The sequence below is a fragment of the Mauremys mutica genome, unplaced genomic scaffold (genome assembly GCF_020497125.1).
Source record: "Mauremys mutica isolate MM-2020 ecotype Southern unplaced genomic scaffold, ASM2049712v1 Super-Scaffold_277, whole genome shotgun sequence".
NCBI lineage: Eukaryota > Metazoa > Chordata > Testudines > Geoemydidae > Mauremys > Mauremys mutica.
Genome location: NW_025423355.1, coordinates 644555 through 665548, shown reverse-complemented (window position 1 = coordinate 665548; position 20994 = coordinate 644555). Strand labels below are relative to the sequence as shown.

The 20994-nt window shown below is 69.7% G+C and overlaps 1 protein-coding gene across 2 annotated transcripts; it reads left to right on the top strand.

The window, feature by feature from the left end:
- The first annotated feature begins 466 nt into the window (after positions 1 to 466).
- KCNAB3 (potassium voltage-gated channel subfamily A regulatory beta subunit 3) lies at positions 467 to 12991 on the top strand. 2 transcript variants are annotated; one of them, XM_045001465.1, is made up of 15 exons: positions 467 to 784; positions 3292 to 3335; positions 3520 to 3557; positions 3681 to 3760; positions 4718 to 4762; positions 4879 to 4923; positions 5271 to 5314; positions 5690 to 5776; positions 5898 to 5933; positions 7505 to 7590; positions 7749 to 7869; positions 8265 to 8359; positions 9743 to 9863; positions 11342 to 11430; positions 12043 to 12991. In XM_045001465.1, exons 1-15 carry the CDS (start codon positions 543 to 545, stop codon positions 12130 to 12132), a joined length of 1263 nt encoding a protein of 420 aa, XP_044857400.1. In that variant the 5' UTR covers positions 467 to 542; the 3' UTR covers positions 12133 to 12991. The 2 variants fall into 2 exon arrangements, with proteins under 2 accessions (XP_044857400.1, XP_044857401.1); XM_045001466.1 differs by lacking the exon at positions 5898 to 5933.
- Positions 12992 to 20994: the final 8003 nt, after the last annotated feature.

Below are 20994 nucleotides of genomic sequence, written 5' to 3'. Positions count from 1 at the left end.
CCCAGGAGTCCTGGCTCCCAGCCCCCCCTGCTCTAACCCACCAGCCCCCACTTCCCTCCCAGAGCCAGGGAGAGAACCCAGGAGTCCTGGCTCCCAGCCCCCCCTGCTCTAACCCACCAGCCCCCGCTCCCCTCCCAGAGCCCGGGAGAGAACCCAGGAGTCCTGGCTTCCGCCCGCCCCCTCTCCCGGATAACCCAATAGTACCACCAGCCCCCACTCGCCTCCCAGAGCCGCCAATCCATCTAACTTCCCTCCCACCATCCCTTGCCCTGGACCAGTGGGCGGAGCCTGTTATGCTAATGAGGCCGAGGCTGCGCTGCACTGTGCCGCGAACCCTCCGGGACTGGGGGGGACCCTCTCTGCCCCCTCCCCGCCACTTCGCCCCCGCCCCCCTTTTCCCGCACGGCCTCGGCCCTTCCCCCACCCCAGATTCCCCGCACCCCCCTTCCGGGGACAGGAGGAGGGGGGGGGGCTGCAGTCACCCTAACGCAAAAAGACCCAGGACCCCCGGGGGTCCCGGCCCCCCCCATCGCGGCTGAGCCATGCAGGTCTCCATCGCCTGCACCGAGCAGAATCTGCGGAGCCGCAGCACCGAGGAGCGGCTCTGCACGGGGGGGCGCGGGGCGCCGGCCCCGGGGGGCCCGGGGAATGGGGGGCACCAGCCCCCTAAGGGGGCCCGGGGGCTGGCGGCGGTGGCGGGGCTCCGGGCTCCCGGCCAGAACCTGCCCCACATCGCGTTCCTGCTGCGGGAGTCCACGGGGCTGGCCACCGGCATGAAATACAGGTAGGGGGGGCCGGGGGGGGGAGCTGGGGGGCCGGGGGGGGGCTGGGGACAGAAAGGGGGAGTTGGGGGCGCTCATGGCGTGATGGGGACATTTGGGAAGGATAAGAAGAGTTCCTGCCTCAGTGGTTAGAAAAGTGGGGGCTGGGAGCCAGGACTCCTGGGTTCTCTCCCCGGCTCTGGGAGGGGAGTGGGGGCTGGTGGGTTAGAGCAGGGGGGGCTGGGAGCCAGGACTCCTGGGTTCTCTCCCTGGCTCCGGGAGGGGAGTGGGGGCCGGTGGGTTAGAGCAGGGGGGGCTGGGAGCCAGGACTCCTGGGTTCTCTCCCGGGCTCTGGCAGGGGAGTGGGGGCTGGTGGGTTAGAGCAGGGGGGGCTGGGAGCCAGGACTCCTGGGTTCTCTCCCTGGCTCTAGGAGGGGAGCGGGGGCTGGTGGGTTAGAGCGGGGCGGAGGGAGTCAGGACTCCTGGGTTCTCTCCTTGGCTCTGGGAGGGGAGTGGGGGCTGGTGGGTTAGAGCAGGGGGGGCTGGGAGCCAGGACTCCTGGGTTTTCTCCTTGGCTCTGGGAGGGGAGTGGGGGCTGGTGGGTTAGAGCAGGGGGGCTGGGAGCCAGGACTCCTGGGTTCTCTCCCAGGCTCTGGGAGGGGAGCGGGGGCTGGTGGGTTAGAGCAGGGGGGGCTGGGAGCCCGGACTCCTGGGTTCTCTCCCTGGCTCTGGGAGGGGAGTGGGGGCTGGTGGGTTAGAGCAGGGGGGGCTGGGAGGCAGGGCTCCTGGGTTCTCTCCTTGGCTCTGGGAGGGGAGTGGGGGCTGGTGGGTTAGAGCAGAGGGGCTGGGAGCCAGGACTCCTGGGTTCTCTCCCCAGCTCCGGGAGGGGAGTGGGGGCTGGTGGTTAGAGAAGGGGGGGCTGGGAGCCCGGACTCCTGGGTTCTGTCCCTGGCTCTGGGAGGGGAGCGGGGGCTGGTGGGTTAGAGCAGGGGGGGCTGGGAGCCAGGACTCCTGGGTTCTCTCCCCGGCTCTGGGAGGGGAGTGGGGGCTGGTGGTTAGAGCGGGGGCGGCTGGGAGCCAGGACTCCTGGGTTCTCTCCCCGGCTGTGGGAGGGGAGTGGGGGCTGGTGGGTTGGGAAGGGTCAGGGATTGGAGACAATTGGACTCAGTTCATTCAGTTTCCAATCGCAGATACTCCAAGTCCTACCAGTTTAGTTTCCATTGGTGTGTTATTGTAGGGTCTCTGGGGGCGCTGGGGCTGCGCGTGCGGGTGGGTTATTGTAGGGTCTGTGGGGCGCTGGGGCCACATGTGCAGGTGTGTTTTTGTAGGGCCTCTGGGGGTACAGGGAGCTGTGATGGGGTAACTGGGCTCTGTACCCCTGTCTCACCCCCCAGCCCAGCAGGGGCCAATTAATTCTGTCCCATTTTACCGTTTAAATGGCTTTAAAATAATGCCCCTCCCCCCCAGCTGTGGGTGCTAGTCCCCCTTCCTAGGGTGGGGGCAGTCCTGTGGCTTCAGGACGCCTGGGTTCGCTCCCTGGCTCTGGGAGGGGAGTGGGGGCTGGTGGGTTAGAGCAGGAGGGCTGGGAGCCAGGACTCCTGGGTTCTCTCCCTGGCTCTGGGAGGGGAATGGGGGTGGATGGGTTAGAGCGGGGGGACTGGGAGCCAGGACTCCTGGGTTTGTTGCTCCCCAGACTAGCTGTGTGATCTCTGGCATGGCCAGTGCCTCAGTTTCCCCTCTGTGCTCCGGCCAGAGGTGCCCGGCTCCTGTGCCAGCCGGAGCAGCCGCAGTGAGCGAGAAGTTACTATAAATAGCTCCGAGATCCGGACCGACCCCAGGTCTCCGCCCCACCGGGAATGAGCCAAAGCCGTGGGGGAGATGGGACATGGGAGAGTGTGTATCTGCCTCGTATACGGGGGCCCTTGTAAATGCGGCCACCTCTGGGGCGGGGCGGCCAGTGACCCAGGGACCCCTCGCCCGGGTGCTGAGATGCAGCCACATCTGGGGCGGGGCGGCCGGTTACCCAGGGACCCCTCGCCCGGCGCTGAGATGCGCCCACCTCTGGGGCGGGGCGGCCGGTTACCCAGGGACCCCTCACCCGGCGCTGAGATGCGCCCACCTCTGGGGCGGGGCGGCCGGTTACCCAGGGACCCCTCGCCCGGCGCTGAGATGCGCCCACCTCTGGGGCGGGGCGGCCGGTTACCCAGGGACCCCTCGCCCGGCGCTGAGATGTGCCCACCTCTGGGGCGGGGCGGCCGGTTACCCAGGGACCCCTCGCCCGGCGCTGAGATGGGGCCACCTCTGGGGCGGGGCGGCCGGTTACCCAGGGACCCCTCGCCCGGCGCTGAGATGCGGCCACCTCTGGGGCGGGGCGGCCGGTTACCCAGGGACCCCTCGCCCGGCCCTGAGATGCAGCCACCTCTGGGGTGGGGGGCTGGGGGCTGCGGTTCGGGAGTGAGGGGCACCGGGACTCTGTGTCCTTGGGTGGGGGGCGTCTGTAACTCCCCCAATTCTGCTCTTTCTCCTGCAGAAATCTGGGGAAATCCGGGCTCCGTGTGTCCTGCCTCGGGCTTGGTGAGTTCTCGTGTCGGGGCCAGGTGGGTGGCGTGGGGAGCGCAGGGTGGGGGGATCCCGGTGGGGTTTGGGGGTCGCTGGAAGGGCACAGACTGGGGAGGGTAGAGGGGGCTGTGACCCCCCCAACCCCTACACCCTCCCCCTCTCCAGCGTCCGGCTCATATCACCGATTCTCTCCCCGCAGGCACCTGGGTGACGTTTGGCTCCCAGATCTCAGACGAGGTGAGTCCTGGGTCAGCCGGGAAGCTGTGGGTCCCTGAGAGCTCCTGGGGGGCCCAGCGCAGGTGGGGGGGGGCGGTGTGGACTTGTGGGTCCCCCACCTGACTCAGCTCTCTGCACCCCCAGACGGCGGAGAACGTGATGACCATCGCCTACGAGAACGGGATCAACCTCTTCGACACGGCCGAGGTCTACGCTTCCGGCAAGTAGGTGTCCCTCCCCCGGCAAGGGAGAACCCAGGAGTCCTGGCTCCCAGCCCCCGTTGCTCTAACCCACCAGCCCCCACTCCCCTCCCAGAGCTGGGGAGAGAACCCAGGAGTCCTGGCTCCCCGCCCCCCCCCCCCCCCGCTCTCACCCACCAGCCCCCACTCCCCTCCCAGAGCCGGGGAGAGAACCCAGGAGTCCGGGCTCCCAGCCCCCCCTGCTCTAACCCACCAGCCCCCACTCCCCTCCCAGAGCCGGGGAGAGAACCCAGGAGTCCTGGCTCCCAGCCCCCCCTGCTCTAACCACCAGCCCCCACTCCCCTCCCAGCGCCTGGGAGAGAACCCAGAAGTCCTGGCTCCCAGCCCCCCCTGCTCTAACCCATCCGCCCCCACTCCCCTCCCAGCGCCTGGGAGAGAACCCAGAAGTCCTGGCTCCCAGCCCCTCCTGCTCTAACCACCAGCCCCCACTCCCCTCCCAGAGCCGGGGAGAGAACCCAGGAGTCCTGGCTCCCAGCCCCCCCTGCTCTAACCACCAGCCCCCACTCCCCTCCCAGCGCCTGGGAGAGAACCCAGGAGTTCTGGCTCCCAGCCCCCCCTGCTCTAACCCACCAGCCCCCACTCCCCTCCCGGAGCCGGGGAGAGAACCCAGGAGTCCTGGCTCCCAGCCCCCCCTGCTCTAACCCACCAGCCCCCACTCCTCTGCGCGAGCCAGGGAGAGAACCCAGGAGTCCTGGCTCCCAGCCCCCCCTGCTCTAACCCACCAGCCCCCACTCCCCTTCCAGAGCCAGGGAGAGAACCCAGGAGTCCTGGCTCCCAGCCCCCCGCTCTAACCCACCAGCCCCCACTCCCCTCCCGGAGCCGGGGAGAGAACCCAGGAGTCCTGGCTAGGAACCAGTGTGCGGCTGGGGACCGGGACTGGAACTCCTATTTCTCTTTCATCTGCTTTTTTTTTCCCTTCAGGGCAGAAAAAACTCTGGGCAGCATCCTGCGAAGCAAAGGCTGGAGGTAACCAGCCCCCCAACCGCCCTTCTGCAGGGGGCACTATGGGGCAGGGTGGGGGGCTGGGCTGGGGGTCCCCCCCCCCCATTGCCTGCCTAACCTGCCTCCCTCCCTTCCCCCAGGCGATCCAGCTACGTCGTCACCACCAAGATCTACTGGGGTGGCCAGTGAGTACCCAGAATGCCATGGGGCTGGGGGGGGCGGGGAATGGGGCAGGGGCCTGTCCCCTCTAGGGGGCGCCGGCTCCCCCCCCCCGACCCCAGGGCGGGGACTGGCTGGCTCAGGGGGCCGGGGAATGGGGCAGGGGCCTGTCCCCTCTAGGGGGCGCCGGCTCCCACCCGCTCCCATGTTTACCAATGAGATGAGTTTGCCGGGTCTCAGCCCAGTGGGGGGCGGGGGGGGCTGAGCTGGCAATGGGCCCTGAGGCCCCCTGTTCCCCCTGGGGGCAGGCCCCTATGGGGCGGCTTAGGGGACCCCCCCACCCCCAACTCTTAATCTCTCTCTCCCCCCCCAGGGCGGAGACGGAGCGGGGCCTCTCCCGGAAGCACATCATTGAGGGTGAGATGCGGATGGGGGGCGGGGAAGCACTGGGGTGGGGTCGAGTGGGGGAAGGGCAGGGTTTGGGGAGGGGGGCGGAGCTGAGGGGAGGGGGGCAGCAGGAGGGGGTGGGGGCAGGATTGGGGGGGCCTCAGGGGAGATGCAGCAGGGCATGGGGTGGGGGCTAGCAGGATTCAGGGGGGGCTGGGCAGGTGGGGGGGGTGCTGTGGGGAGGGGGGGTGGCAGAATTGGGGGCTGGGCGGGTGGGGGAAGCATGCGGGGGGTCGTCCATCCCAGGGGGGAGGAGTCTGCGGCGGGTGGCAGGATTCAGGGGGCCCGGTGGGGTGGGGGGGTCCCTGTGCCCCCCAACTGACCCCCCCGTGGCTCCCCCCCCAGGGCTGAGGGGGTCGCTGGAGCGGCTGCAGCTGGACTACGTCGATATCGTCTTCGCCAACCGCATGGACGCCAACAGCCCCATGGAAGGTGGGTCCCGCCCCCCTGCCCCCACCCCGCCGGCTCCCTGGGAGATCTCATGGGTGGGGGGCTGTGGGGGGATGGGCCCCCCATATCCCCCCCCCTCACCTCTGTCTGCTTCCCCCCGCAGAGTATGACCCCAACTTCCGCCTACTGCTACTGGAAGGTACTGGAGAGACCCCCCCGCAAACCCCCATAGACCCCTGAAACCTTTACTACCCCATAGACCCGACCCCATAGGGCAGAGACCCCCCCTGAACCCCCAAAAATCCATAGACCTGGCCCCATAGGGCAGAGAGGCCCCTGAATGCCCATTGACCCATAGAACCCCATAGACCTGGCCCCATAGAGATACCCAAAACCACATAGTTGCCCCTTAAAACCAATAGACCCTGAATGCCCCACAAACCTCCTTGCCCCCCGCCCACAAATGGAACCAGCCCTGTAGGGCAGAGATCCCTGAACCCCCTAGAACTCCATTAACCACCTTTACTCTCCAACTCCCCATAGACCTCCCCATTGACCCAGTCCCTCCCCAAAGCCCCCTAGAACCCTATAGCCCCTCTGACCCCCCCATTGACCAAGCAGCGTAGGATAGAGACCCCCATGCTGGGTCACTGTGGTGCTCACGGGACTCTACCCTATAGGTCGGGCTCTATGCGAACGTGTCAGTGCAGAGGGGTGTCTGCTCGTTTGAGAGGGGGGTGGCCATGGGGTGAACCCTGCCCGTGGACAGACAGACCCATATCCTAACAGGCCCGTGGCCGGCACGTCCCTCGGGGATGGCTCGGCCCAGGTCCCACCTCGGTCTGCTCTGACTCGGCAGTCTGGGTATGAAAAACCACCCTCAGTAGGTTTCAGAGTCAACGCCCCCTTGAGATAAATAGGGCCATATCACCTCTCTCCTGGGGCCAGCTAGGAATGAATTCGTCACCGTTAGCTCTCCAGAAATAACCCGGTCACTGAGATAAATTGGGCCAGGTCACACGTCTGTCCACAGAGTGGGCGGGAAACGCTGCCGTCAGTAGGGTTCAGAGTCAACAGTCCATTGAGCTAAATGGTAGCAGTGCCATTGAGATGTATTTGCCCATCAGTAGGGGCCAGGATCAACACGCCCGTTGGTCGTGGCCCTGCCGGAGCTAGGAACGGCCATCAGTAGGGTTCAGAGTCAACAGTCCATTGAGCTAAATGGTAGCAGTGCCTGTCAGTGCCATTGAGCTGTATTTGCCCATCAGTAGGGGCCAGGATTAACGCCCGTTGGTCGTGGCCCTGCCGGAGCTAGGAACGGCCATCAGTAGGATTCAGAGTCAACAGTCCATTGAGCTAAATGGTAGCAGTGCCTGTCAGTGCCATTGAGCTGTATTTGCCCATCAGTAGGGGCCAGGATTAACGCCCGTTGGTCGTGGCCCTGCCGGAGCTAGGAACGGCCATCAGTAGGGTTCAGAGTCAACAGTCCATTGAGCTAAATGGTAGCAGTGCCTGTCAGTGCCATTGAGCTGTATTTGCCCATCAGTAGGGGCCAGGATCAACACGCCCGTTGGTCGTGGCCCTGCCGGAGCTAGGAACGGCCATCAGTAGGGTTCAGAGTGAACACGGCACCCGAGTGGGGCTCAGGCCCCGCCGCTTGGAGCGGCTGGGGTCTGAAAGCGGGGCTCCCCCGGTGGGGGGGGAGGAAGCGGGAGTCCTCGGCTGACCTGTCTCCCCTCTTTCCCCCCCCCCCCCGAATCCCGTGCCCAGAGATCGTGCGGGCCATGAGTTACGTCATCAACCAGGGCATGGCCATGTACTGGGGCACCTCGCGCTGGAGCGCCATGGAGATCATGGTGAGTGGGAATTGGGGGGGGGGCGGAGGGCACCCCCAGTTTTGGGGGGAGGTAGAGGGAGGGGATGGGGCCCATGCCAGGGAGGACAATGCCAGGAGGGAGGGGAGGATACGGGGGGGTCCCCCCTGGCACCCCCGTCTCACCCCCCCGCCCCGCAGGAGGCGTATTCGGTGGCCCGGCAGTTCAACCTGGTGCCGCCGGTGTGCGAACAGGCCGAGTACCACATGTTTCAGCGCGACAAGGTGGAGTCGCAACTCCCCGAGCTCTACCACAAGATCGGTGGGTGCCCGCGCTGGGGGGAGAGGGGGCCGGGGGGGCAGGGTGTTGGGGGGCAGGAGCTGGGGGTGGAGGGGATCTGTGGGGTGGGTGATGGGAGGGGGGCTGTCGATGGGGCAGGGTGTTGGGGGGCAGGAGTTGGGAGCTGGGGGGGGTGGGGATCTGTGGGGTGGGTGATGGGAGGGGGGGGTGTCCATGGGGCAGGGAGCTGGGGGACAGGGGATCTGTGGGGTGGGGGGTCCATCAGGCAGGGTGTTGGAGGGTGCAGGGGGGTAGAAGGGACCTGTGGGGCAGGGGCTGTAGGGGGAGGGGATGAGGATGGCAGGATCTGTGGGGCGAAGGGGGGGCAGGGGGCGTGGCGGGGGGGGCTAATTCCTCTGTTGTCCATCCCCCCCCAGGTGTGGGGGCCGTGACCTGGTCCCCCCTGGCCTGCGGCCTCATCACCGGCAAGTACGAGGAGCGGGTCCCCGAGAACTGCCGGGCCGCCATCAAGGTATGGGGGGCCCCCCCACGCCCTGCCCCACCCCGCCCTGCCCCCCCCACGCTCCCCACACGCCCTGCCCCACCCCACGCTCCCCCCACGCCCCGCCGGGACCCCCCCCTGCGCCCTGCCCCACCCCCCGCTCCCCCCGCACCCTGCCGGGACCCCCCCCCACGCCCTGCCCCACCCCGCGCTCCCCCCGCGCCATGCTGGGACCCCTCCACGCCCTGCCCCCCCCCACGCTCCCCCCACAGCCTGCTGGGACCCCCACACACACCCTGCCCCACCCCGGGATCCCCCCACACGCCCTGCCCCACCCCGCGCTCCCCCCGCGCCCTGCCGGGACCCCGCCCCCACGCCCTGCCGGGATCCCCCCATGCCCTGCCCCCCCACGCTCCCCCCGCGCCCTGCTGGGACCCCCCCGCTCATGGCCGGCCCCACCCCGCTCCCACCACTCCCTTCCTGGACCCGCCACCCGCCCTGCCCCACCCCGCTCCCACCACGCCCTGCCGGGACCCCCCCACGCCCTGCCCCCCCACGCTCCCCCCGCGCCCTGCTGGGACCCCCCCCCACATGCCCTGCCCCACCCCGCTCCCCCCACGCCCTGCCGGGACCCCCCCCACGCCCTGCCCCACCCCGCTCCCACCACGCCCTGCCGGGACCCCCCCACGCCCTGCCCACCAAGCGCGCCCCCCACGCCCTGCCCCACCCCGCGCTCCCCCCACGCCCTGCCCCCCCCGCGCTCCCCCCGCGCCCTGCCGGGACCCCCCCCCACGCCTTGCCCCACCCCGCTCCCCCCACGCCCTGCCGGGACCCCCCCACCTGCCCTGCTCCACCTCGCGCTCCCCCCGCGCCCTGCCAGGACCCCCCTACACGCCCTGCCCGCCCACCGCCCCCACCACGCCCCGCCCCCCCCCGCCCGCCCCCCACGCCCTCCCCCCCCCGCGCTCCCCACGCGCCCTGCCGGGACCCCTCCACGCCCTGCCCCCCCACGCTCCCCCCGCGCCCTGCTGGGACCCCCCCCACACGCCCTGCCCCACCCCGCGCTCCCCCCGCGCCCTGCCGGGCCCCCCCCCCGCCCTGCCCCCCCCCACGCTCCCCCCACGCCCTGCTGGGACCCCCCCCACGCCCTGCCCCCCACACGCTCCCCCCACGCCCTGCAGGGCCCCCCACACACACACCCTGCCACACCCCCCTGCTCCCCCCCTGCCCTGCCGGGAACCACCCCCACGCCCTGCCCCACCCCCACGCTCCCCCCATGCCCTGCCGGGAACCACCCCACGCTCCCCCCATGCCATCTGGGCTCCCTCCGTCCCCTAACACTCCCCCCGGCACCGCCTGCCCCCCCGGCCCCCCCCGGCACCGCCTTACGCCCTGTCTCCCCCCCCCCCCCAGGGCTACCAGTGGCTGAAGGAGAAGCTGCAGAGCGACGACGGGCGGAAGCAACAGGCCAAGATCAAGGAGCTGCAGCCCATCGCCGAGCGTCTGGGCTGCACCGTGGCCCAGCTGGCGATCGGTGAGGGACAGGCCCCGGGGCGGCACTGGGGGGCAGGGACCGGGGCGGGGGGCTCAGCAGGGGGCGCTCTCCCCTGGCAGGGGGCTGGCCCCAGGGCGGCGCTAGGGGGCGCTGTGGGGCAGGGAGCGGGGTGGGAGCTCAGCAGGGGGCGCTCTCCCCTGGCAGGGGGCTGGCCCCAGGGCGGCGCTAGGGGGCGCTGTGGGGCAGGGAGCAGGGGGTTCAGCAGGGGGGGCTCTCCCCTGGCCGGGGGCTGGCCCCAGGGGGGCGCTAGGAGGCGCTGTGGGGCAGGGAGCGGGGCGGGGGCTCAGCAGGGGGCGCTCTCCCCTGGCAGGGGGCTGGCCCCAGGGGGGCGCTAGGGGGCGCTGTGGGGCAGGGAGCGGGGCGGGGGGCTCAGCAGGGGGCGCTCTCCCCTGGCAGGCAGGGCTGGCCCCAGGGCGGCGCTAGGAGGCGCTGTGGGGCAGGGAGCAGGGCAGGGGGCTCAGCAGGGGGCGCTCTCCCCTGGCAGGCGGGGCTGGCCCCAGGGCGGCGCCAGGGGGCGCTGTGGGGCAGGGAGCGGGGTGGGGGTCAGCAGGGGGCACTCTCCCCTGGCAGGTGGGGCTGGCCCCAGGGCGGCGCTAGGGGGGTGCTGTGGGGCAGGGAGCGGGGCGGGGGGCTCAGCAGGGGGCGCTCTCCCCTGGCAGGGGGCTGGCCCCAGGGCGGCGCTAGGGGGCGCTGTGGGGCAGGGAGCAGGGGGTTCAGCAGGGGGCGCTCTCCCCTGGCAGGGGGCTGGCCCCAGGGGGGCGCTAGGAGGCGCTGTGGGGCAGGGAGCGGGGCGGGGGCTCAGCAGGGGGCGCTCTCCCCTGGCAGGGGGCTGGCCCCAGGGGGGCGCTAGGAGGCGCTGTGGGGCAGGGAGCGGGGCGGGGGGCTCAGCAGGGGGTGCTCTCCCCTGGCAGGCAGGGCTGGCCCCAGGGCGGCGCTAGGAGGCGCTGTGGGGCAGGGAGCGGGGCGGGGGCTCAGCAGGGGGCGCTCTCCCCTGGCAGGCGGGGCTGGCCCCAGGGCGGCGCCAGGGGGCGCTGTGGGGCAGGGAGCGGGGTGGGGGTCAGCAGGGGGCACTCTCCCCTGGCAGGTGGGGCTGGCCCCAGGGCGGCGCTAGGGGGGTGCTGTGGGGCAGGGAGCGGGGCGGGGGGCTCAGCAGGGGGCGCTCTCCCCTGGCAGGGGGCTGGCCCCAGGGCGGCGCTAGGGGGCGCTGTGGGGCAGGGGCTCAGCAGGGGGCGCTCTCCCCTGGCAGGCAGGGCTGGCCCCAGGGCGGCGCTAGGGGGCAGGGAGCGGGGTGGGGGTCAGCAGGGGGCGCTCTCCCCTGGCAGGGGGCTGGCCCCAGGGCAGCGCTAGCGGGGTGCTGTGGGGCAGGGAGCGGGGGGGCTCAGCAGGGGGCGCTCTCCCCTGGGAGGCAATGGGGACTGCCCCCCAGCCCTTCCCACCTCCCTGTCTCTGCCCCACAGCCTGGTGCCTGCGCTCTGAGGGCGTCAGCTCCGTCCTGCTCGGGGTGTCCAGCACCGAACAGCTGATCGAGAACCTCGGCGCCATCCAGGTGAGCGCCCCTCCCCCGCCGTGCCCCCCCCCGGCTCTGGGAGGGAAGTGGGGGCTGGTGGGTTAGAACAGGGGGGGCTGGGAGCCAGGACTCCTGGGTTCTCGCCCCGGCTCTGGGAGGGGAGTGGGGGCTGGTGGGTTAGAGCAGGGGGGCTGGGAGCCAGGACTCCTGGGTTCTCGCCCTGGCTCTGGGAGGGGAGCGGGGGCTGGTGGGTTAGAGCAGGGGGGGGGCTGGGAGCCAGGACTCCTGGGTTCTCGCCCCGGCTCTGGGAGGGGGGTGGGGGCTGGTAGGTTAGAGCAGGGGGGGGCTGGGAGCCCGGACTCCTGGGTTCTCTCCCCGGCTCTGGGAGTGGGGTGGGGGCTGGGGGTTAGAGCCGGGGGGGGCGCTGGGAGCCAGGACTCCTGGGTTCTCCCCCCGGCTCTGGGAGGGGAGTGGGGGCTGGTGGCTCAGAGCAGCGGGGCTGGGAGCCAGGACTCCTGGGTTCTCTCCCCGGCTCTGGGAGGGGAGTGGGGGCTGGTGGCTCAGAGCAGGGGGGCTGGGAGCCAGGACGCCTGGGTTCTCTCCCAGCAGGGGGAGGGGCGCAGGGGATCTCACCGCCCCCCCTCTCGGCAGGTGCTGGCCCAGCTGACCCCGCCCGTCATTCAGGAAATCGACGCCCTCCTGGGCAACAAGCCCAATACGAAAAAAGAGTCCCGGGCGTAGGGACACGTCGGCGCCCGGGACTGTGCACGCCCTTGTCCCACCGGACTGCGTATCCCTCCGCCCGGCTCTCTGCACGGCCCGGGAGGAGGAGGAGGAGGGGCCGCTTCGCGCATGACCTAAGACCACCCCCCCGTATCCCTCCGCCCCCCACCCCGGGCCGCTGCTCCGACCTATCCCCGCGGCCGGCATGCGCCAGGGGATGGGCGGGCGAGAGGCCCCGCCCACCCCGCCGGATCTCGCCAGCCGCTTCGCCTCCCCGTGGTATCCATGCTCCCGTTTTTAAAGGGACGGGCCACCGCCTCCTGCTGGGGGACGGGCGAAGGATTCGTTGACGGAGCTAACGAACGAGCCGACGGGGGGAACGGTTCTTTCTCCGCTGTCAATGAAAACACAACACGACCCATCCGTCATCCAGAGCCAGCTCTTCCTATAGCAATAATGCTCCAGCGAGGGGGAGGGCGTGGGGGGGGGCTACAAGCCCACCCCCCCTCCAGGAACAACCTCCCCCCCTCCTGCTTTCGCACAATCCTGGCTTCCGGTCGGCCGGCGGGCGGCTGGACAGACGGGCCCCGTCCTCTCGGGGTTGGTGGACTCTGTACGGAAACGAGAGCGGCGCTTCCGCTGCTCCCAGGGGCGCGACGTGGCCGCGGATGCGGGGGGGACGGGCCCGGCTGCCGGCAAAAACCCAGGGGAAAGCGAGGGGGACGGGACCCAGGAGTCCGGGACAAAGTCTCCACTCCCCCGCCCCTGAAACGTCCTTTTCCTTCGCTTCCTGGCCTACGTTCCGGTGGAGTTGCAGTTCAGCGGCTGCCATGACTCGCCCCAGAGGTGGCTGCATCTCAGCGCCGGGCGAGGGGTCCCGGCAGGGCGAGGGGTCCCCGGGTAACCGGCCGCCCCGCCCCAGAAGTGGCTGCATCTCAGCGCCAGGCGAGGGGTCCCTGGATAACCGGCCGCCCTGCCCCAGAGATGGCCGCATCTCTGCGCCGGGCCAGGGGTCCCTGGGTAACCGGCCGCCCCGCCCCAGAGGTGGCCGCATCTCAGCGCCTGGCGAGGGGTCTCTGGGTCACTGGCCGCCCCGCCCCAGAGGTGGCCGCATCTCTGCGCCGGGCGAGGGGTCCCTGGGTAACCGGCCGCCCCGCCCCAGAGGTGGCTGCATCTCAGCGCCAGGCGAGGGGTCCCTGGGTAACCAGCTGCCCCGCCCCAGAGGTGGCCGCATCTCGGCCCTGAACAGGATCCAATCTCTCGCCAGCTCTGGGGAACCGCTGCTGAGCGTGTCGCTGTAACTCTGCCTGGAACGTAGCACGGCCACCGGCTCCCTCGCGGCTGCACCAATCGGCCCCAGCTCTGCGCCGGGGTCTGGGCACGGTTCCCTCCCCACCCGGGACCGGGGTCTTTTTCGCAGACCCTGTGTGAACCTGCAGTGCACCTCGAGAGCCAGTAGGGGGCGCGTTTTTCTTAGATCCCACCAGATGGGTTTTAAACTCCGGGGTGGGTTAGAGCAGGGGGGGGCTGGGAGCCAGGACTCCTGGGTTCTCTCCCTGGCTCTGGGAGGGGAGTGGGGGCTGGTGGGTTAGAGCAGGGGGGGGCTGGGAGCCAGGACTCCTGGGTTCTCTCCCCAGCTCTGGGAGGGGAGTGGGGGCTGGTGGGTTAGAGCAGGGGGGGCTGGGAGCCCGGACTCCTGGGTTCTATTCCTAGCTGATGCAGTCTGTGACCTTGGCCATGTTCTCCGCTGTTCATAATGAGCCACTTGAAAGGCAGATTCTGCGGCTGAATGGATGTTTGTTCCGCAGCAGTGCGTGAAAGGAGCTTAGAATAGCCCAAGGCCTGAAATAGCTGAGGGGCTGCGGGTCGGGAGTGAGGGGCACCGGCAGAGCTGGGGGGGGCAGGGCTGGGCCAGCAGGGGCTGCGGGTCGGGAGTGAGGGGCACCGGCAGAGCTGGGGGGGCAGGGCTGGGCCAGCAGGGGCTGCAGGTCGGGAGTGAGGGGCACCGGCAGAGCTGGGGGGCAGGGCTGGGCTAACAGGGGCTGCGGGTCGGGAGTGAGGGGCACCGGCAGAGCTGGGGGGGGCAGGGCTGGGCCAGCAGGGGCTGCGGGTCGGGAGTGAGGGGCACCGGCAGAGCTGGGGGGGCAGGGCTGGGCCAGCAGGGGCTGCGGGTCGGGAGTGAGGGGCACCGGCAGAGCTGGGGGGGGCAGGGCTGGGCCAGCAGGGGCTGCGGGTCGGGAGTGAGGGGCACCGGCAGAGCTGGGGGGCAGGGCTGGGCCAGCAGGGGCTGCGGGTCGGGAGTGAGGGGCACCGGCAGAGCTGTGGGGGCAGGATCCAGGTGTGGGTCTATCTCAGGGCTACGCCTCCCCTCCTGGGTGGTGCGGTGCATTGCAGGTCGGTCTGTTGGGCCCCCCTGCCCTGTAGACTCACCCGCCCCCCCGGCCCTATAGATCCCTGGGGTTCGGCGGCGGAAGCTTCGCTCTCTTGTCGGAAGAAGGTTGAAATGTAAAAAGGAAAATAATAAATTAGTAACCAACTGACCCTGGTGCTGCCGACCTCCTTCCAGCAAACCGGTAGGGGGCAGTGAAGGGGCCCCATGGCCAGGATAGGGGTCCCTGGGTCACCGGCCGCCCCGCCCCAGAGGTGGCCGCATCTCAGCGCCGGGTGAGGGGTCCCTGGGTAACCGGCCGCCCCGCCCCAGAGGTGGGCGCATCTCAGCGCCGGGCGAGGGGTCCCCGGGTAACTGGCCGCCCCGCCCCAGAGGTGGCTGCATCTCAGTGCCGGGCGAGGGGTCCCCGGGTCACCAGCTGCCCCGCCCCAGAGGTGGGCGCATCTCAGCACGGCGTGAGGGGTCCCTGGGTCACCGGCCGCCCCGCCCCAGAGGTGGGCGCATCTCAGCGCCGCGTGAGGGGTCCCTGGGTAACCGGCCGCCCCGCCCCAGAGGTGGCTGCATCTCAGCGCCGGGCGAGGGGTCCCCGGATAACCGGCCGCCCCGCCCCAGAGGTGGCTGCATCTCAGCGCCGGGTGAGGGGTCCCTGGGTAACCGGCCGCCCCGCCCCAGAGGTGGCCGCATCTCAGCACCGGGCGAGGGGTCCCCGGGTAACTGGCCGCCCCGCCCCAGAGGTGGCTGCATCTCAGTGCCGGGCGAGGGGTCCCCGGGTCACCAGCTGCCCCGCCCCAGAGGTGGGCGCATCTCAGCACGGCGTGAGGGGTCCCTGGGTCACCGGCCGCCCCGCCCCAGAGGTGGGCGCATCTCAGCGCCGCGTGAGGGGTCCCTGGGTAACCGGCCGCCCCGCCCCAGAGGTGGCCGCATCTCAGCACCGGGCGAGGGGTCCCCGGGTAACTGGCCGCCCCGCCCCAGAGGTGGCTGCATCTCAGTGCCGGGCGAGGGGTCCCCGGGTCACCAGCTGCCCCGCCCCAGAGGTGGGCGCATCTCAGCACGGCGTGAGGGGTCCCTGGGTCACCGGCTGCCCCGCCCCAGAGATGGGCGCATCTCAGCGCCGCGTGAGGGGTCCCTGGGTAACCGGCCGCCCCGCCCCAGAGGTGGCTGCATCTCAGCGCCGGGTGAGGGGTCCCTGGGTAACCGGCCGCCCCGCCCCAGAGGTGGCTGCATCTCAGCGCCGGGCGAGGGGTCCCCGGATAACCGGCCGCCCCGCCCCAGAGGTGGGCGCATCTCAGCGCTGGGCGAGGGGTCCCCAGGTAACCAGCCGCCCCGCCCCGCCCCAGAGGTGGGCGCATCTCAGCGCCGGGCGAGGGGTCCCTGGGTCACCGGCCGCCCCGCCCCAGAGGTGGCCGCATCTCAGCGCCGGGTGAGGGGTCCCTGGGTCACCGGCCGCCCCGCCCCAGAGGTGGGCGCATCTCAGCGCTGGGCAAGGGGTCCCTGGGTCACCGGCCGCCCCACCTTTCCCCCCAAGTGGGGCTCCGGTGTAACCCCCCCAACTTAGTGGCTGTGGTTTTTTACCCCTACCTAAGGCTGACTTTTCACCCTGCTTCCCTGGATGCTTTCAGCCTCCCCCCCGCCCCACCGGTCCCGGCTTGTCCCCCGGGCCCCTCGGCAGACAGGCGGCGTGCGGACAAGTCGGGTTACGCTTGGAAAGCGCTGGGCTGAGCCCGGGGCGGGAGCGGGGCTGGGATCGGGCCTATGGCCGTCCTGTATCGGCCCCGGTGCCCTGCCGGGGAGCCTGGCGCTCGGGTTGGACGGGGCCGACGTGTGGCTGGGGCGGGTGTTGGCCGGGGCCGCAGCAGCCGGGAAAGTCCCCGGAGAGCCGCTGAGTCATCGGTTATAGAGTCACACGGGGGGTGGCAACGGGCCAGCGCACGCAGGCAGCGCGTTTCCGGAGGCTTCCCGGCTCCTGGAAGGGGGGCGAGTGACAGGAGCCAGGACTCCTGGGTTCTCTCCCCGGCTCTGGGAGGGGAGTGGGGGATGGTGGTTAGAGCAGGGGGGGGCGCTGGGAGCCAGGACTCCTGGGTTCTCTCCCCGGCTCTGGGAGGGGAGTGGGGGCTGGTGGGTTGGAGCAGGGGGTCTGGGAGCCAGGACTCCTGGGTTCTCTCCCTGGCTCTGGGAGGGGAGTGGGGGCTGGTGGTTAGAGCAGGGTGGGGGCTGGGAGCCAGGACTCCTGGGTTCTCTCCCCGGCTCTGGGAGGGGAGTGGGGGCTGGTGGGTTAGAGCAGGGGGGGCTGGGAGCCAGGACTCCTGGGTTCTCTCCCTGGCTCTGGGAGGGGAGTGGGGGCTGGTGGGTCAGAGCGGAGGGGCTGGGGGCTAGGACTCCTGGGCTCTCTCCCCGGCTCTGGGAGGGGAGTGGGGTCCAGTGGTTAGAGCAGGGGGGTTGGGAGCCCGGACTCCTGGGTTCTCTCCCTGGCTCTGGGAGGGGAGTGGGGGCTGGTGGTTAGAGCAGGGGGGCTGGGAGACAGATCTGGAGTGGGGGCTAGCCCCCTGCCCCCCCAACAAACCCCAAACACCCCAATGTCCATCTGACGCCCAGTTGTTTGTCTGCTATATGAGTGGGTTTGGCTTGTGCCAGTATCTCACTAATCCCGGCGGAGAATAACACAGGGGACAAAATACTTGACCCAAAAACCCAGTTTGCCTCTTATTCACTCCAGAGTCAATCAGGAGTCACTCCACTGGAGTCAATAGGACGATCCCCCAGTCGCTCACTCCGGAGTCAATCAGGAGTTACTCCACTGGAGTCAATGGGCTGATCCCCTGCTTGCTCACTCTGGAGTCAATCAGGAGTCACTCCACTGGAGTCAATGGGCCGATCCGCCGCTTGCTCACTCTGGAGGCAATCAGGAGTCACTCCACTAGAGTCAATGGGCAGATCCCCTGCTCGCTCACTCCAGTCAATCAGGAGTCACTCCACTGGAATCAATGGGCCAATCCCCTGCTCGCTCACTCCAGAGTCAATCAGGAGTCACTCCACTGGTGTCAATGGGCCGATCCCTCCCCTCGCTTACTCCGGAGTCAATCCAGAGTCACTCCACTGGAGTCAATAGGACGATCCCCCAGTCGCTCACTCCGGAGTCAATCAGGAGTCACTCCACTGGAGTCAATGGCCCGATCCCCTGCTCACTCACTCTGGAGTCAATCAGGAGTCACTCCACTGGAGTCAATGGGCTGATCCCCTGCTCGCTCACTCCAGTCAATCAGGAGTCACTCCGCTGGAGTCAATGGGCCGATCCCCTGCTCGCTCACTCCAGTCAATCAGGAGTCACTCCGCTGGAGTCAATGGGCCGATCCCCTGCTCGCTCACTCCGGAGTCAATCAGGAGTCACTCCACTGGAGTCAATGGGCCGATCCCCTGCTCGCTCACTCCGGAGTCAATCAAGAGTCACTCCACTGCACTCAATGGGACAATCACTCCCCCCCACACACACACAGACTCATTCCGGAGTCAATCAGACGTCACTCCACATCTTTGCTGTAACCCCCTTGCCCTGTGTGCACGCGCCGCATCCCAAACCCCCCTGCTCACGTCCTGTTCACTAATTCGCCTCTTCCTCTTAACCCCCCGGGGCGCTGCCCGCTGGGGCGGTGACACCCCATCACGGCCCTGCCAGGAAGGTGGCCGGACCGGCCCAGCCAGCCGCCAGGCCTACAGTCATTAGCCGACAAATTTCATGCTTCCTCAGCCAGGCGCATGGGGATAACGCGCCTCCCGTGACCGAGGGAGGCCGGCTGGGCACGTGGCGGCTTCAATTCCCAGAGACAGGCGGGCGGGGCCGCGTGCCTCAGTTTCCCCACCTCTCTGGCTGGGCTTCGGGGCCGTGCCCGTCGCTCGCCGTGGGGCTGGCACAATGGGGGGGGAGAGGGGAGGCAGATCTGGTTGGGTGGGCTTCCAGCGTCCAGAAGCCTGTGTGATTATTTTGCGGGGCTGGGGGGGATGGCAGGGGGGGCTGCGGGTCGGGAGTGAGAGGCACCGGCAGAGCTGGGGCCGGGGGGGGTCAGTTTGCTATAGGGCAGGGCGCCTCAGCCCCCCTTTCCGGGTGACCACCTCAGCCGCTGGCGCCGGGTTGAGTAATCCTGGGAAAACCAGTTCCTGGGATTATGCAAATCCGGGTGCAAGCTGGCACGGTGCCCGCAGCTGGGAAATCAGGCCAGGACCCAACCCCCCGGTGCCCACCTCTCTGCCCAGCCCCACGGGGACAGGTCCCTACCCCATTCCCTGCCCCCCTGAGCCAGCCAGTCCCCGCCCTGGGCCGGGGGGGGGGACGCCTGTAGCTTTCTGGCCGTGTGGCATGTAGGCACCCGGCGTATTTATTTACCCGCTGGAAATGACTCACGGGTTGTGGCTGGCGGGGGTGAGTCAGAGGTTGGGAAATCGGCCATGCGGCAGGGCACGGGCCGCCGGGTCATCGCCCCCTTCCCAGAACCTATTTGCATCGGGGGTCACACGGGCCCCTAGGTCCCCTCTGTAGCGCCCAGGCCCCCCGATTCGCCCCGACGCCCCCAGAGACTCCAGTAAAACCCAAGGCCGCCGGCAGCGAACGGGGTAGGCCCAGGTCCCTGGCGGTCTGGGGGTGTCCGAAACCTGTTGCAACCCCGAGCCAGGCAGACAACAGGAAACCCCCCTCCCGGGGAGGGGAAATCAGGCTGGTTGTAGGCTGGAGGGGAGACAGGCGGAGAAGGGACAGTTGGGGGGTACATGGGTGCTGGGGAGGAAAGCGGGTGGGGGGGGGTTGGGACATAAACACACATGATCTATCATTCGCCTGTGCACAACCCGCGCAAATGTACCACCGCCGGGGCAGTCGGCCCGGAGACGGCCGCACCGCCACAGGCGACCCTGGACACCAGCGCACAGCCGGACGAACCAGCCCGCTGCACCACCACCCGCGCCACGACCCCCGCTCGTGCTGGAGATGGGGCCAGAGACGGCCGCACCCCCCCCCCCACAACCGCCCAATGCGCCAACCCCGTGGCCAACGGCAAGCCCCCAGCCCCCCCCTGCTCTAACCACTCGCCCCCACTCCCCTCCCCGGAGAGAACCCAGGAGTCCTGACTCCCAGCCCCCCACGCTGTAACCACCACCCAGCCCAGCTATTTGCTAATGACTCCGGCCGCTGCTGGCTCCGGCCGCCCCGGGGCCCCCGGTGTCTCCAAAGCCGACTCCGCTCGGATCCGGGCCCGTCACCTGCAGGAAGAGCGAATGACACATGGTTGGACCAGCAGCTGGGGGGGGGGTGACCTCATCCTGCCCCCGCGGTATCCTGCCACTACCTCTCCACAGCCCCTTTCCGGCACAGGAAACCAAGGCAGCATTGAGGGCCCGCCGAGGAACGCGGCCACCTCTGGGGTGGGATGCGGCGGCCATGTAACAGCCGCAGAGGAACAGTGCCTATAGGGCCCTGGCACTGCAATGCAGCCACCTCTGGGGTGGCACGCGGCAGCTGGGTAACAGCCCCAGAGCCTAGGGATCGCTGGCCGGAATGCAGCCACTCTGCCTCAGTTTCCCCACCTAGCCTTCGACTATTGAGATCGATCGCTCTTTTGAGGCAGGGGCTGTCTGCATCGGTGCAGCAGCCGGTGCGACGGGGCCCAAATCTCGGCCGGGGTCCGTGCAGCGCCGGGGCCCTGATTTTAACCGGGACCGTTACATACGACAGCGATGCGCAGAAACAGTGACTGCGTCCTGCAGAGACGGGGGGGGGCGCTGGTATTTCTGCGCCTGCGGCCGAGCCGTTCCGGCAAACGCGGCCGGCCAGCCAGACTTGGTGGAGACCCCGAGCCCCGCCGGAGAGCCGGTCCCCTCGGAGGGGGATTATTTATGATTTCTCTCCGGCGGGGAGGCACAGGAGGCCGGCAGAGGCGTGGGGGAAGCGACGGGTTTCGGACGGACGGACACAGGCTGTTAGCCGGAGGGGGGCGGGGGGCGCAGAGCCAGGGTTAGGGGAACCTCTCGGCCCGGCAGCCGGAGGCGCCGCACTGGGGTTTCCCGAATCAAGCTCCTCCGGTCGGCTGCTCTGAGCCTCCTTTTACAGCGGGAGAAAGTGACACTGTGACAGGCCCAAGGGCACAGAGACGGGGACAGAACCCCGCAGTCCAGGCTCCCAGAGAGAACCCAGGAGTCCAGGCTCCCATCCGACCCCCCCCCCCCCGCCCCTGAGAACCCAGGAGTCCGGGCTCCCATCCCCCACCCCCAGAGAACCCAGAGTCCAGGGTTCCCATCCCCCACCCCCAGAGAACCCAGGAGTCCGGGCTCCCATTCCCCCCCCCCCCGGAGAGAACCCAGGAGTCCGGGCTCCCCCCCGCAGAGAACCCAGGAGTCCGGGCGCCCCCCCCCAGAGAACCCAGGAGTCCGGGCTCCCATCCCCCCCCCCACCCAAGAACCCAGGAGTCCGGGCTCCCATCCAACACTCCCCCGCAGAGAACCCAGGAGTC

Excerpts from the sequence above, each read along its gene's own strand:
- KCNAB3 (XM_045001465.1), top strand. The coding sequence starts at position 543 with ATGCAGGTCTCCATCGCCTGCACCGAGCAGAATCTGCGGAGCCGCAGC. Across the intron at positions 4,763-4,878 it reads CTGCGAAGCAAAGGCTGGAG|GCGATCCAGCTACGTCGTCA; the intron begins GTAACCAGCCCC and ends CCCTTCCCCCAG. Across the intron at positions 5,934-7,504 it reads CCGCCTACTGCTACTGGAAG|AGATCGTGCGGGCCATGAGT; the intron begins GTACTGGAGAGA and ends TCCCGTGCCCAG.